We start from the raw sequence: 16,291 nt of genomic DNA, 5'->3' as shown, positions 1-16,291 counted from the left end.
CAATGCATTAGTGTTCCAATTTTCCCACATCTTTTCCAACATTTGTCAATTTCCTGTTTTGCCATGTTCACCAATCTGATAGGTGTGATATGGTACCTCAGAGTTGTTTTGATTTGCATTTCTCTAATCAATAGTGATTTAGAGCATTTTTTCATATGACTATAGATAGCTTTAATTTCTTCATCTGAAAACTGCCTGTTCATATCCTTTGACCATTTATCAACTAAGGAATGACTTGTATTCTTATAAATTTGACTTAGTTCTCTACATATTTTAGATATGAAGCCCTTAACAGAGAAACTGGTTGTAGAAGTTCTTTCCCAGTTTTCTGCTTCTCTCCTAAGATACTCTTTTCTAATTTAGGTTTTAATGACAATATTCTCTCTTGGTTCTTGTCCTACCTATCTAACTGTACTCTCAGTCTCTTTTTCTGTATATTGGTCTAGGTCACACCTGCTAAAGTAGAGCATTCCCCAGGGCTCTGTTTTAGGCCCCATTCTCTTCTCTCTAGATACTCTTTCACTTAGTGATCCTATCATGTCCCATGGTTGCAGTTGTCAGCTCTATACTGATAGTTCTCAGATCTGCTTTTTTAGCCCTAACCTATCTCCTAATTTCCAGATTCACTGAATCTCTGTATCTTAGAAATATCAAACTGAATGTCCTATAGACATCTTAAACTCAACATGTCCAAAAACGAACTCATTATCTTTTCTCCCATGTACCCTTCCAAACTTTTCTGTTGTTGTCAAAGTAAACATATTCTCCCAGTCACTCAGGCATGCAACTTATGTGTCACCTTTGACTTTTCACTATCTCTTACCCTCCATATCCAGTTGGTTGTCAAAACATGTCTATTTTACCTTCATAACATCTTTCACATACAATATCTGTTCTTTGATACCACCATCACCTTGGTACAACACCTAGACTAGTGCAATAGCCTACTGGTTGGTCTCCTTTCCTCAGATCTTTCCCTACTCCATTCCAACCTCCACTCAGCTGTCAAATTAATCTTCCTAAAGTACAGATCTTACAATGTCAATGTATATTCAGTAAATTCTAGTGGCTCCCTATTACCTACTATATCAAATATAAAATCCTCTGTTTAGCATTCTAAGGCCTTCACAACCTGATATCCTCCTATGTTTCTAGGCTTTTTATACCTTACACCCTCCTCCCTTCGCCCATATATTTTGTGATCCAGTAACACTGGCCTCCTTGCTGTTCCTTGCAGAAGAAATTCCATTTGGGCACTTTAGCTGCTCCCCATATCCAGAATACTCTTTGCTCCCTGTTATCTGCACATCCTGGCTTCCTTCAAGTCCTAGCTAACCCTGTCTTCTAAAAGAAGATTTTCCTAATCTCAATGCCTTCCTTCTACTAATTATCTTCAATTTATTGTGTGTGTGTGTGTGTGTGTGTGTATGTGTATGTACACACACATAGTTGTTTCCATATTGTTTCTCCCATTAGACTGGGACCGACTTGAGAGCAAGAACTGTCTTTTGCCTTTCTTTGTATTTCTAGTGCTTAGCACAGTACCTAAAAGTATAGTACATAAAAGACACTTCATCTATGCTTATTGACAGCCTGACTGGGTCCAGATCTGGCTAGATATAGTTGACTCTTACCAATCAGAACAGCATGGCCCCTGGGCAGGAGTCTGGTTTGGAGTGTACAGCAGCAAAGGTAACATGATGATAGGGCAGAAAATGGCCTGGATGAAGAAGAAGTAAAAGGATAACCCACCAAAAGGATAACCCACCCATTGCTGAATGGTTCTAGTTTTCAGAATGAGCACCATGGATAGAGTTGTATGCTTTCTTTCAGTTCCTGCAATCATAAGGTATAGAAGTGATCCTGTTCAGTTTCTCACTGTTGACCAAATAGCCATGATAAATATTGGTGTGTGGTAGACAATAAGCAATAGAGTGGGCAGAAATGATAAAGATTGTGGGAAGATTGATTTTAATTACATTTCTTTCACCTTGTATCTTTTTCCATACTAAAACTGCAAATTAATGGTCACATCCAACTTCCTGTCATTGCATTACTCTGTTTGTGATATCACATCACATTGGCCACAACGTGATTGGCTGCTGAGGATGCTTTTGCAATTCAATTAGAAAGGAACTTAAATTGTATTTCCATATGAATAAAAGATCCATTTCACAAACACCCAAGTCCACTCCACATGTGTGTGTGTGTGTGTGTGTGTGTGTGTGTGTGTGTACAGCTCCATCCTCCAAATTCACTGAATGTGGGTTTAATTTTCCACAGTACGCATAACACCAGCAAACATCAGCTAGTGCCTACCAAGAATAACACCTAGCAAATTCATGAATTGAAGACATTTGTGCTCTGGTTTAAATAAGATGTTCTGTTTTGATTTGGGCCATTAACAAATTTCACACATCTCACTTTTGGCAGGAGGAGTCCAGGCTCAGCCAAAAGTTTGTTATTGAGGCATAAAGTAAGTAATAACATTTCAAAGCTGGAAGGGCCCTTAGAGATCATCTCATTCATATGATTATTGGTTTCAAACTGGAAAGGACCCTAGAGGTCACTGAATCCAATCCCTTCATTTAATAGGGAAGGAAAATGAGACCCAGAAAAGGAAAGGGACTGGACCAAAGTCACAGAGGTAGTGAGTAGTAAAGCTGGAATTTGAGCTCAAGTATTCAATATCCATTGTTCCAGAGGTGAAAGGATCATAGAACCCTAGGTCTGTCCTAGACCCTCTTCTCTCTCTTACTTGATTGTCTCCTAAAGGTTTAACTATCATCTCAGTACAGGTGGGTGTGACTTTCTAAATAGATGACTCACGCATCTAGTCCGAATCTTTTTCTTGAACTTCAGCCCCACGTCACCAGTTGCCTATTGAACTTTTCCTAACTAGATGTGTAGTAAACATTTCAAACCCAACATGTCCAAAATTAAATTCACGTTTTTTTTTTCTCTCTCCACCCTCTCTTCTTCCAAATATCACTATTTCTATCAGAGGAATCATTTTCCTTCCCCTCTCCCAGATTTGTAATCTCAGCATTATCTTCAGCTCCTCATTCTCCTTCACCCTAATGTCCAATCTATGGTAAAACCTTGATATTTCTGCCTTGACATCTCTCACATCCTTTCACTGTACTCCTAAGCTACTATCTTAGTTTAAACCCCTGTAGCCTTTTGTCTGGATTATTGCAATGGTTTCTTTATTTGTTTCCCTGTCTCAAGTCTCCTATCCTTCAAGTTCATCCTTCACCCTGCTGCCAAATGGATGTTCCTCAAATGCAAATCTGACCATGGGACTCCCTTAGTCAGTCAACTGCAATGATTTCCTATGGCCTCTGGGATAAATATAAACTTGCCTGTCTGGCTTTTAAAGCCCTTCACAACCTAACCCCAACATATCTTCTCAACCTTGTTGGACATTAGTCTACTTCCCTCATTCTGTGGCCTTGCCAAAATGACCTTCTCTCTCTTCCTTGTGTGTAATGTTCCACCTCCCTGTACTAGCCACTCCCTGCCTGTAAGGTCCTTCTTCCTCACTCCTGCTTCATAGACTTCCTCTCTTCTTCCACAATGCAGCTCAAGCTTCACCTTATCAATGAAATCTTTCCAGATTCTGCCAACTGCTTAGTATTCTTCTTCCCTAAACTGCCTTGTATTAAACTATTTTGTATTTATTTGTATTTATTCTTTTTCACATTTACTCTATATATTCACAAACTTTTTTCTCTATTTATTTATATTGTTTGTATCTGTATATATTTGTATTTACTCTGTATATACTACGTGTACTTGTTTTATTTCTCATTCAAATGTAATCACTTAGTGAGCAGGGATTGTTTCATTGATTAGAACTATATCCTCAACCCACATATCTTTACTTATTTAGCACTTTCTGTGTGCAAGCACTTGTGTCAGTACTACAAAGATGGGAAAATGGCATAGCTGCTCCCCTCAAATAAGAAGGGATCTAAAACTGGTACAAGGTAGTATACAATAGGAGGAAAGGAGAGATACAGGCAGAATGAAGAATTTGAGGAGCCAGAAATGACTTTCAACTAGGTAAGAGAAGAAAAAAAAATCAGGGAGAGCTTCATATGAAGGAGGTTGCATATGATTTGAGCCTTGAAGAGAAGTATTCCAACAAGCATAGATGATAATAGCTATGCCAACTAGCATTTATATAATGCTTTAAGGTTCACAAGGTTCCTCACATCAATCCTGTGATGTAGATGCTATAGGTATTATTGTTCCTGCTTTAGGGATGAAGTCAAGTTAAAGAGGTTATGTGACTTATGTGGTCACAAAATTATTAAACATCAGAGGTTAGATTCAGACTCAGGCTTTTCCTAATGTTAGATCCAGTGTTCTTTCCACTACTCATGCTGATTTTTGGTAACATGGTGGAACAGAAAGTCTCTCTGAAAAATGTGGGTCGGGATGGGATATGTAGCAGCAGAACCAGCCTGAAAGGAGATATCTATCACCCACTAAGGAACAGGTGATCTAGGATGCTATATGTTCACTACCATTGGGAATTGTCTCTGGGTCTTTTGCCAGCCAGTTGTACAGGTTGTTGTCCTCTAGATACAGTCTCAGGGTGACCTTGAAGCAAATAATACCCAGGCATCCTTTCCTATAAAGCAAGGATAGCAGCAGCTGGCACTTACCCAGAAATCCTTTAGGGAGTCTCAGATAAAGTTTAATTAAAAATTGCTAAGCAGGAGACACTCCCCCCCAACACACACTTATTCTTACCTATCCAGATCCTACCTATGCACCTCCTAAAATTGTCTCATCCTGTACTGCCATCTCTATGGAGAACTACTCCTGCTACAGTCTGAAGATGATCTTTGTCACTTGACCCCATAAGGAAGTGACTCCTGTCCCTCCTCCTTCCACACATCTGGTTCAGAAAGCTCCAAATTCTATAACTACTTTTTGCAAAGGATGAGAGTCAAGGTTTCCTCACCCATCTAAACAAATATAATGTGTTCAAGATATCCCTGATTTTGAGGGTGATTCTAGGAGGCTAATCCCTGGGAAAACAAAAGTCAGAAGCAGAGCAGGGCTATGGTGACTTGACATCTGTCCTCAATAGTCCATCACTGAATTCTTAAGGAGGCCATGCTCAGGTCTGTGTTGGAAATGGGGGCAGAAGGGAAGGAGAGGTAGGGAAACATGGTGAGGTGGAGAGAAAGGATGTCCTCTCTTTAACAGGTAATGGAAAAACCCACCACTTTTCTTCTAGTTTCTAAAATAATTAAAAAGATAACCAGAAGAGAAAGAAGCATCAGGATTTTAAGCACATCCAAAGGAAGCACAGCCAGGATGGACTGGAAGATTGGAGATAATGCTTTGTGTTGCTCTGTTAAAGGAACTAGAGAAGAGATGATTTAGAGAGATAAGATGTCCATCTTCAAGTATTGGAAGGGCTATCATAAGTAAACGAGATCAGACTTATTCTTCTTGGACCCAGAGGACAGAATTAGGACCAATAGATGGAAGTGATAGAGAAGCTAATTTCAACTCAGTATAAGGAACAATTTTCTTATATTTAAGGGCTGTCCAAAAATGGAAGGAACCACTCTAGGATGCAATGAATCACCCATTACTGTCAGTGTGCTGACATGCCCAATATGGCTATGTCAGAGAACAACTGTAGAAGAGATTCTTGCTCAGTTAGGTCTTGGGCTAGATGGCCCCTGAGGTCCCTTCCAACTGAAACTCTTTGATTCTATGACATTTATTCATTCATTCAAGAGGTATTTATCACCTCCCATCTGCCTGACCTTGAGGTCAGTGCTCTGAGAGAATACAAAGAAATGCCACAAATTGCTCCTCCTTCAAAGAGTTTCTAGGCTAGCTGGACAAAACACATGAGGAAAATTAAATAAACAATGCAAGAGGTCCTATGGTACCCACTGGAAAGATGACTGTACTTGGCGTCTCAGGATCTGAGTTGACATCCTTGACTGCATGTGTGAGCTTCGGAAAATCACTTGATTTCTTTGGGCTTTGTTTCCCAACCATGAGTAAATTAAAGAGATTGGACTAGATGACCTCTAAGTTTCCTTGCATTGCTAGATTGATGATGAGAGGAAGATATGACATATCTAAAAAGTGATAGAGACAATAAATATTCTAAGTTCAGTTCAGAGGGAGACCACCATTATTTTAGTTGAGAGTCATTAGGAGAAGCTTAATGCACAAGGTAAGAGTTGATCTGAATAGAAGATGAACAGGTAAAATTAAAAGGAGGAGAAGGCATTCCAGGCTGCAGAATAACATAAAAAAGTGTGTTGGGAAAGAGAAGGGGGGAGACATGCATTCCATACCTAAAGAGTAGGTGACAAGCCTAAAAAGGGTTCTTGTCAGGGAGTAGCATAGCCTAAAATGAGAAGTCAATTGGAACCAGCTTTTGGGGGCCTAGAATGTCATGAGGACCCATGAAAATTTTAGGAACAGTGACATGTTTTAGAAAGATTTAGGAATCTGGAAGCACTTTCTAAATGGATGGAAGGGAAGAGAGGCTGAAGGCAGGGAAATCAGTTAGGAGATGATGGCAATAATCTACTCATGAGACTAGGGTGGGGGCTGTGGGAGTAAAGCACAAAGGATAGTCGTGTGAGGTACTACAAAGATACTCCCCACACACTCATTTAGTGCAACATGCTGGAAGGCAGGGGCTAACATTCCAGTATCTCAGAGCAATCGGCGTATTTTTTAGTTCCTGGAAAAGTTTTTGAATTGTCAGCTATCATTCAATAAGATCCACAGGAAGAATAAGAAACTTCAGCTTCCTGCCTTTCAAATATTTCAGTGGGGGAACCCAATTCAATAAACCCAATTACAGCTGCATACACATCACTTTCTTAGCAATTTCAAGTGCGTTTGATGAATTTGGGAGGCAAATCTTCAGATTTCCTTATCTGGACCAAAGCCAGAGTTTGTCATCTAAACAAGAGCTTGCCAATGTTGGGGAGGGAGGTGGAGAGGGAAAAGAAGGAGAGGGAGCAGGGAAACGAGGGAAAATATGAACTCTGCCATTGCTCAATTTACAAGCTATCTTTTGAATGAGCCAGCAATGATTTCAAAGCATTCTGGAGAGAAGAGCTTGGAACAAAGGAAAGGATGTTCAGAAAAAGCAAGGTACAGTATTGTTATGGAATGATTTATTCTATTTATTCAACTTTTGAAAGTCAGACTATACTATCTGGGAAAGTGTAGGGCTCCTTCCTTCTAGTTTTTTTTCACACACAGAATACATCTCTGGCCAGCACAGACAGCTCTTTTAATGGAATGTGCCTCTTCCCATGTTTTAGATCATCTCAAGCACAGAGAGGCAGGGCAATGTAGTGGTTAGAGAGCTTACTTTGAAACCAGAAAGAATTGAATTCAGTTGCCGACTCTCTAACACATATTGGCTGTGTGACCCCAGATAGTCAGTCATTTAACCCTTCAATATTCTTTGTCAGCCTGAACTAGTAGAGGTATTTTTTTTTCATCCAGCAGCTCCCTATATCAATGAAATCACAGGACCAGTCCCTCTCTATCTAGGCACAGACCTCTTTCCTCAACCTGAACTTTTTAAAATTAGTGCCCACACGTGCTCAGGGATTCGACCAGCCCTGACGGGCTTAAGAATCACAGGGTAGACTTTCAGAACACAGTTGTGCCTTGCACCTCAGCCCCCAAGAGCCAGCAGCTTCCTCAGATCCTCTGCCTGATCTACATTCCCGCACTGCTGCCTAGGATCCAGTGTGACCTGCTGCTTGTCTCATCTGCCTTCTGTATTTTCATCTCTCTCTCTCCGACTTCTCCCTTCCCTATAAACAGTATGAGCAATAAGGTTTAGCTTTAGTACCTTGTTCCCTGCCTGAACTCGATCCTTAGTTCCCTCCTGGAAAGTGCTGGTTTCCCAAACCCAATCCCCCCAAACTCCCAACCCCAGCTTCCTCAGTTAGGAGTATTCTACCCCCCAGCCCCACTTTGTGGATTTGTTTTTTTTTTCTTTCTTTCTTTCTTTTTTTTTTTTTAAATTTTTGCAGCTCTCTGCTGCCCCCGGCTGGGCCATTGCCCTTCCACCACTCAGCTCACCTGGGGTTCTGGGCTTGCTTTTGGGCTGTGAGGGATGGAACATACATTCTTTCATTTTGAAAGCTTTTTTAAAAGGAAAAGAGAAAGGTGTTTATACAAAGGAGGCTATTCAGAAGTAGGAAAGATGGTCTATTTACCAAAAATGAGCTCGAGTGATCTCCACTCTAAGAGATACGTCACTGGAGAATGCAAGGAGCTCAGTTCAACACTAATGGCTCTCAAGCCCCTCCATTTTCCTCTCTAGTTGATTTGAGTACTTAGAGGATCAGGGAGATTTCTGCCTCCCAGCTGTTTGCTTTCTCTGAGCATTCTTACCAGTTTTCCCTAAAAGCAAGAGAACTATGACTTATGGCTTGGCTGCATCTCCACCTCTGTTTACATCCTCTCCCACAGTGTGAGCTCCATGGACAAGCCAGAAGTGGTTGATTAGAGTTCAGGAGGGAAGGCAACCTTATACCTCAGGTTCAACATCCAAATGCTTGGAAAAACCTGGATGGCAAAAACAACCTGTGTCCTTTCTACCTTTCCATTAACTCCCCACCAAGTACCACATGAGCCATCAATGCTAGCCTTCTTGCTGTTTCTAGCCTGTGACACTTTGTGTTTCAACTCCATGCCTTTTCATTGGCTTTGCCACATACTTGAAATACTCTCCCTCTTCACCTCTGCCACTGCCTTCTTTCTGACTCACCTAAAGTCCCACCTTCTCTGGGAGGCCTTTCTGAGTATCCCCACCCCAGTGTGTTCCCCCCTAAAATTATATACCATTTACACTGTGCATATTTTCTCTATAAAGAATATAAGCTCCTTCCTCTGATATATACAGTGACCAGCTATGATTCCAGAGGATTCATGATAAAACATACTTTCTATCTCATGAAGGAGGGGTGATGAACTCAGAGTGCAGATTGAGATACGTGTTTTTAAACATTGTCAATGTGAAAATTTGTTTTGTTTTACTATGCGTATCTGTAGTGCTTTTGTTTCTTTGGTTGGTTTGTATTTTGCTTTCTCATTGGTGGGATGGAGAGAACATGTACCTGAAAATAAAATAAAATTGAATTAAAAAAAGAAAAAAAAGGTATTTGAGATTAGGGAACATGTTTCTGCCTTTCTTTATATCCTCTGGTATATAGTCAGTGCCTGGTAATATTTGTTGATTGACTGCTGGAATATCTGAATGTTTGTTGTACTATAGGCAGAAGAGCACAGAACTAAGAGTGAAGACCTTACTATTAAGCAAACTCAACCAGAGAATGACCAAAAAGGTCCGTGGTATAATGGGAAAGGTGGTGGACTTAAAAGTCAGATGACCTAGGTTCAAATTCTATTTCAGGTATTTGCTAGCTGTGTCACCTTAAGTAAGTCATTTAACCTCTCTGTGACTCAGTTTTCTCATCTGTAAAATGAGACCTCTAAGTTCTTTTTTAAACTATAAATCTATGATCCTATGAAACCCTATTCTAGGAGATTAATTTGATTAATGAAGCTGAAAATGTTTTGTCTACAAAGGGGGACACATGTGGATGGTTAAGGGATATATGACCTGTGTCATCAAATATTTGAAGAACATCATGGGGGCCATGGATTACATTTGTTCTTTGTGGTTCCAAAGGACAGAACCAAAACCAAAGGATAAAGATCACTAGGAGGAATAACTGCCCACCAATTACTGTGATTCAAATGTAGAATGCACTGCCTCGGGACATGGTGACCCACCTGTCCCTGGAGGACTCAAGTAAAGGCTGGACGACCCATTTGTTGGGAATGTAGTAGAACAGATTCATGCTGGAGGGTGACAATTCAACTAGATGGCCACTGAGATCCTTTCTGATTGTGATATTCTATGATCCTAAAAAAGATAGAGTCTAGGACAAATAATGAACTCAAGGTCATATCAGACAGCAAGGTCTGTGCCATCCTAAAGAGCTCATCTAATTATATTTTTGATGATTTTCCTTTATAAAATACCAACATTTTCCAGAAAATTCAGTTTTTTATATTTTGAAAACTATATTGTTATTCTATAAGCCCATTCAACTGGGATGCTTTCAGTCTGTTTTTTTTTTAGTAATAATACCAGTAATCTACTGAACATAGTTTTATAAATTAGATACCTATAAATGATGTTTTTTTGTTTTTCCATCACTCAAATTTCCCCTTGTATTCCTTTCATCCTCCCCTCCTAGTGAGTCATAATTCAGTACAACCAATCCACACATTGTAAAAAATCTTACATAATATTCAATGTTCTATACCAGTGGGACCTCCCCTACCCACCCCAACTTCTGCAAAAATCTCAGGAGAGGTGTTTTATCATATCTTTTATTTAGGGCCAAGCCCATTCTTTATGACTTTGCCACATCCATTTTCAATTTTTTCCATGGTTGTTTGAATATAGCTTGTTAAGTTGTTTTGGTGTTTACTGAGCTTTTGACTCAGGCCAGGGGCAGCAATGACTGCCAGAGAGTTTGGATAAATTTGATAGTTAGTCTATAATGATACAGCTCATTATTGACCAACCAAATTTATCAAAATCATTTTATAAAGCAATGCTTCAAAATATCTGTGATTTCATTGCTTTGGCTACTTCCAGCACTCTTGCAGATGGCCACCCCTCTAGGACTTAGTAAACAGTTTAATGAGTTGCTATAGCCAAAAATCTCATCACCTGGTGGCCAACCTTCTGGTGATGAACTTCTGTGAGTACAGCTAGGCAGATCCTCTAATGACAGATACACAGTCTGTTAGTCAATGGGCCAATATTCAAAGTCTTTCCCACATGGCAGGGCCTACTGACCCTTCAGTATAGTCTTTGAAAACTTGCAGTCGCCTCTACGCTATGATGAGACCAAAGAGCATGGCATTTGTGGGACTTCAGTGAACCCATTTTATGAAAACTCATTTTGTAAATCGTATTGGGGGAGATAATTATCTGATTCACAGGAATTCACCAAGAGATTCCCTTTTCACGAAAAAGTCCCCTAGATCATTTTAAAAGATGATTGTTGTAATCATGCCTGAAATTGAACCATAAGAAATGTATTCCTATGGGTACCAAAGGCTTTTTTGTCTTTGAGATTAAAAAAATGCTACTAAAATGTAAATAACCCCAAAGGGGGTATTACCTTAAGAGCTCCAAAGTTGTGAGCTCACACCCTAGCTGCAATGTGATTGATCAACTAATGTTGTGGGAATGGGTCTGAAAAATGAAACTTGTGCAGCACCTTCTGAAGCCTAAGGACCATCATCCAGCTTTCATTCCTCTGCTGTCACTCTCAAAAGTATACAAATACATTGATGATATCACTGTTTCAGGAATTCTCCCCAGTGATGCTGACTGCAGCCTATACATGCCTTCCCCATCCTGTGCATCTCTTATTTGTGTCCCTCCTCCCCCTAAGCTCCACTTGTATAATAGAGACCTCACTTGCTTCCCTGGATGTCTTGAGGCTACCAGTAGAGCACTTGGCCAGTTTGCCTGCCATCCCTTGCCCTAAGCATGCAACTAATCCATCTTCTCTTCTTATACAGTTCCTTCATGAGATCTTTTACTCCTGTCATTCCTCAGAGTTCCTCATTGGTTCAGTGTCATAACCTCTTCATACCAACCATGCTCCACTCTACTGCATGATATTCCTATTTGATTCTTTGGAAATTGTAGTTTTCCATTTTTCATTGCCTTATAGCAAGACTAGTAAAATGGTACTGATAAAGAAAGATGGGCTTTTGTTTTCACTGCTGCTCCTGTTAAAGCAGAAACCCTTTAGGGAAAGGACTTTGAGGTTTAGTGGTAGGAGTGGCTTCCCAGATGTGTTTTTGTGCTTCCCAGAGTTCTAGATGGGGCTGTATTTGGAAAAGGTAAAGATACTGGGAAGTAGAGTTTAAAAAAAAAAGAAGATTGGAGAAAGAGGAAGGAAATACAGCAATCACCTAAACTGACTTTACAATTTGAGCAAGAGTCAGCCATGTTTACCAGTGATGAATTTTCCTCATTATGATAGGATCTTACATTTAGAGATGAAAAATACCTTAGAAGACCAATGAGTCCATCCACCTTATTTTACAGATGAGGAAAGTGAGGCATAGAGATGTGTAGTGACTTTCCCAGCTAGTGTCTGAGACAAGATTTGAACCCATCTTCCTGACTACAGATCTAGTGCTCTATCTATCCATTATGCCATGATTTCTCTGATAGCATACCTGGTTGTGTATATGTATGTGTGTACATATTTTAGCTTATGTTCATAGCTCAACATGGGATCTAAAACTAAAGAGACTTTAGAGATCTGATTCAGCCTCTCTCCCTTCTTTTACATGGAAGGAAACTAAGTCTACAGGATGGGAATTGATTTTTCCAAGATTACATGAATGTAATACTTGAGTTGCCCCTCTCTTAACCCCTTACTGTGGTTGTCTATACACCATCTCTTTCATACTTCTGTACAAAGTACTTAATGAATGAATAATAAAGTTAGGTGAATGGATGAATAAATAAAGGAATGAATGAATACATTTGTGAATCTGAAATGTAAAATCACTTGGTTTGCCTCTATTTAAATGACTGAGCATGAAAGCTAATAGAGTAGAAACAGCTGGACTTGTTCCAGGAGACCTGGGTTCAGATCCTCACATTAACATTTGAGCTAGTCATTTCAACTCTCTATGCCTTAATTTCTTCATATGTAAAATGGTGACAATACTTTATTATTATTTTGATTAAATAAAAGATTTAGAATGAAATTGAAATTCTAATCCTCAGAGCAGTACTTTACTCTCCCAACAGGTCCCAGGGCTAGTGTTTCTCTGAATTTGTTATTATGCTGAGACCCTTAACAGTTGTTGCCAGAATTCTGATTTCACTGTTTGTCTTGGACAGGCAATATGGCATAATGGGAGAGGCAATATGGCATAATGGGAGAAGCAATATGGCATAATGGAAAAGGCCCTGAATTTGAAGTCAAAGTATCTGAGGTGTGGGGTCCCACTCTGGCCATTACCAGCTATATAATTGGGGAAGGTAAATGGGGCACAGGGGGAAGGTTGGAGGAGGAAGAGACACTTTTACTCTCTGGGATTCAGTCTTATCAACTATAAAATGGGAGTAATAATTCCTATCCTTACAGTCAATGACAAAACAAGAACTATAACCCAGGTTTCCTGGCTCCTAGTATAACCTTTAATTGCAGTAATAATAATAATGATAAAAACAACAAGAAGTATCTAACATTTATGTAGTACTTAAAGGTTTACAAATCGCTTGATTCACAGAAACTCTGTGTAAATACCATTATCCCCATTTTACAAATTAAAAAAACTGAGACTTAGAGAGATTGGGTCTTTCCAATGGTCAAATAGCTAGCATGTGTCATAAGATCATAGAATCAGAGCCAGAAAAGACTTTAGGAGGCATTAAGTCCAGTTACAAAAAGGAAACCAAGGTCCAGAGGGGTTAAATGACTGCTCAGGACTATACAGCTAGCATATGTCAGAGGTAAGATTTGAACCCAGGTCTCCTGACCCCAAGTCAATGTTCATATCACCTACCAACTACATCCAAGGTTATTTGTAGTGATGTACTATATATTTATTATAGCATTGTATATTTCCTCTGTCTTGAACAGATTCCCTTTTGCCTTTTATCAATAGCTCTCCTCCTCTTGTATATTTCCACAGATCCTGTGCATGGTCCCCAGAATGTGGAGATTGTGGACATCCGCTCCAGACAGCTGACCCTCCAGTGGGAACCCTTCGGGTACACAGTGACCCGTTGCCACAGCTACAACCTCACTGTCCAGTACCAGTATGTATTCAATCAACAGCAGTATGAAGCTGAGGAAGTCATCCAGACATCGTCCCACTACACCCTGCGGGGCCTCCGCCCATTCATGACCATCCAGCTGAGGCTTGTGCTCTCCAACCCAGAGGGGAAGATGGAAAGTGAGGAGCTCGTGGTGCAGACAGAGGAGGATGGTATGTGGCCTTTCTCAGGGTTGGAAAAAATATTCCCTGCTTGCTGGGTGTTCAATCAACAGTGACAGCTGAAAAAGAAATAGCTTTGCTGATAGAATTTGTCTGGTAGCCATAATAAAGCAATTTAGAAGACTCTACTCCCAGTGTCTATGGGCTGAAGAGGTCACCTTCTGTTTGTTCTCAGCTAAAACCCAAGAATTTCCAGTTGTCCTGCAAAGACCAGACCAGGGAAAAATGCCCATGGAGAAAGTGTCTTTCTAAAAATGCATTTTCTCCTATACATATGTCATATTTAGAAAAGAGATTTTTTTTCTCTTTCCCTACATTGGATTTTGGGTGGAATTGGTTATTTTTCCCACTAACTGGAATTTTTTGAAAATTTCTAATGTATCCAGTCAGCTTCTTCTCCCTTTAGAGAGACCCCAGGGCAGAGTAGACCATCTTCACCCTTTCTCTGAGTTCAGAGGGAGTCAGACACCTGGGTTCCAGACTCAATGATGCTCATCTGTTACTAACAGACTTAGGGCAAGTCACTTTACTTTCCTGGGATTCAGTTTCCTGTAGTTTGGGGTTCAAATCCTGCCTTTGCCATTTACCACTTCTGTGACCTTGAACAAGTCACCTGATCTCTCTGGGCCTCAGTTTCTTCATCTGGAAAATAAGTGGGTTGGGCTAGATGACCTCCAAGATATCTTTCAGCTCTAAACCTATGATCCTATTAATATGAGCTCCCTGAGCTTTTTCTTTGTGTCTCTAGCCTATAGCATTATGCCTTGTACACAGTAAAAATTTAATAATTTTCCTGTTGTTGAAAGAATAAATGAATGAGGGAACAAAAAAGCATTTATTAAACACTGAATAGTTACCCAGCACTAGGGGGGTAGTGACCAGGAAAAGGTGATTACAGAAGAGACAGCAAGGGAGTTATAGGGTGATTGAAGGATGTGACCTTTCCAGAAGCACTGGGTTAATTAGTGCTGTTCCCAGAACAGGAGGTAGAAACTGCTGGTGGTAGTAGAGTGGAGAGGAGAATACATGGTGTCATGACAGGAAGATGGTGTGATCTGGAGGCTGGGGCTGACTTAATGTAGAGAGCTCTCACCATATGGTGATCTCTGTGGTCCTGCCTTAAATCCTCTGATGCTACAACTTCTCCCAGCTTTTTCCAGCTCTGACATTCTATGTTATACTTCTTTGTCTTTTTTTTTTTTAAGTGAGGCAATCGGGGTTAAGTGACTTACCCAAGGTCACACAGCTAGTACGTGACAAGTGTTTGGTTTGAGGCCGAATTTGAACTCAGGTCCTCCTGACTTCAGGGCCGGTGCTCTATCTGCTGCACCACCTAGCTGCCCTCTATGTTATACTTCTAGACAGTCTATGTTCTGAGCTCCCTGTGAACTCTTACATTGCATGATTCTACAACATCTGACAATAGTAAGAGTCTGAGCTAAAAACAAACAAAATATTATTTAATCTACCCCTGCCTCCCGGTCCTGAACCTCTCCAAGGTCCTGCTCACTTTTAGAAATTAGCCTGGAATGTGTGGAAGGAAAGAATAGGAGATCAGGCATTAATTCACTGCATTTCATTCTTCTACACAGACTGAAGAATATTTCCAGTAGTGACAATAATAACTATTTCCTTAAGTCACTCTCTGATGCCTCATCCTGGCATGGAGGTGGCCTAAGGTTTTCCAAAACTTTGCCATTGTAGGAGCACAAGGTCTTGCAGTTTTCCAAGATGGAAAAGTCCAGTGACCAATGAGTGTCTGATGTCTAAGGGCTAGCTTAGATGAAGGACAGAGAAGCTCATTAGCAGAAAGTTGGCCACCAAGCGATCATTTGAGGAGAGGTTAGGGGGAAGGGGAGATGGCAGGCTGTGATCTGCTTTGGTTTAAGAAACATCTAGATCAGGGGATCTGAATTTTGTGTATGTATTAAAGACCCCTTTGGAAGTTTGGGAAGTCTGCACACCCTTGCTCAGGAAAAAAAAAATAATTCATGAAACACATAGGATTACTTATTACAGTGAAGCTGATTGTATTAAAATATAGTCATCAAAGCATATTACCAAAAAAACCATGGATCCCTAGTTAAGAACCCTTAAACTAGATCAGGGATAGGGAACCTGCAGCCTTGAGGCCACACATGGCCCTCTAGGTAATCAAGTACGGTCCTTTGAAAGGACTTTTGGACCTAGAGGGCCATGTGTG

General features: G+C 40.3%; 1 protein-coding gene across 1 annotated transcript in view; it reads left to right on the top strand.

Annotated features, from left to right (window-relative positions):
- PTPRT (protein tyrosine phosphatase, receptor type T) overlaps window positions 1-16,291 on the top strand; it is an 885,105-nt gene that overhangs the window by 510,763 nt on the left and 358,051 nt on the right. Inside the window, exon 7 of the mRNA XM_027867127.1 lies at window positions 13,783-14,079. Within this exon, the coding sequence (XP_027722928.1) occupies window positions 13,783-14,079 (297 nt within the window). The remainder of the gene's footprint in view (window positions 1-13,782; window positions 14,080-16,291) is intronic.

This window comes from Vombatus ursinus, unplaced genomic scaffold (assembly GCF_900497805.2).
Source record: "Vombatus ursinus unplaced genomic scaffold, bare-nosed wombat genome assembly UNPS02014785.1, whole genome shotgun sequence".
Lineage (NCBI taxonomy): Eukaryota > Metazoa > Chordata > Mammalia > Diprotodontia > Vombatidae > Vombatus > Vombatus ursinus.
Note: the sequence above shows the minus strand (reverse complement) of the source record. Positions and strands in the feature narration are given on the sequence as shown.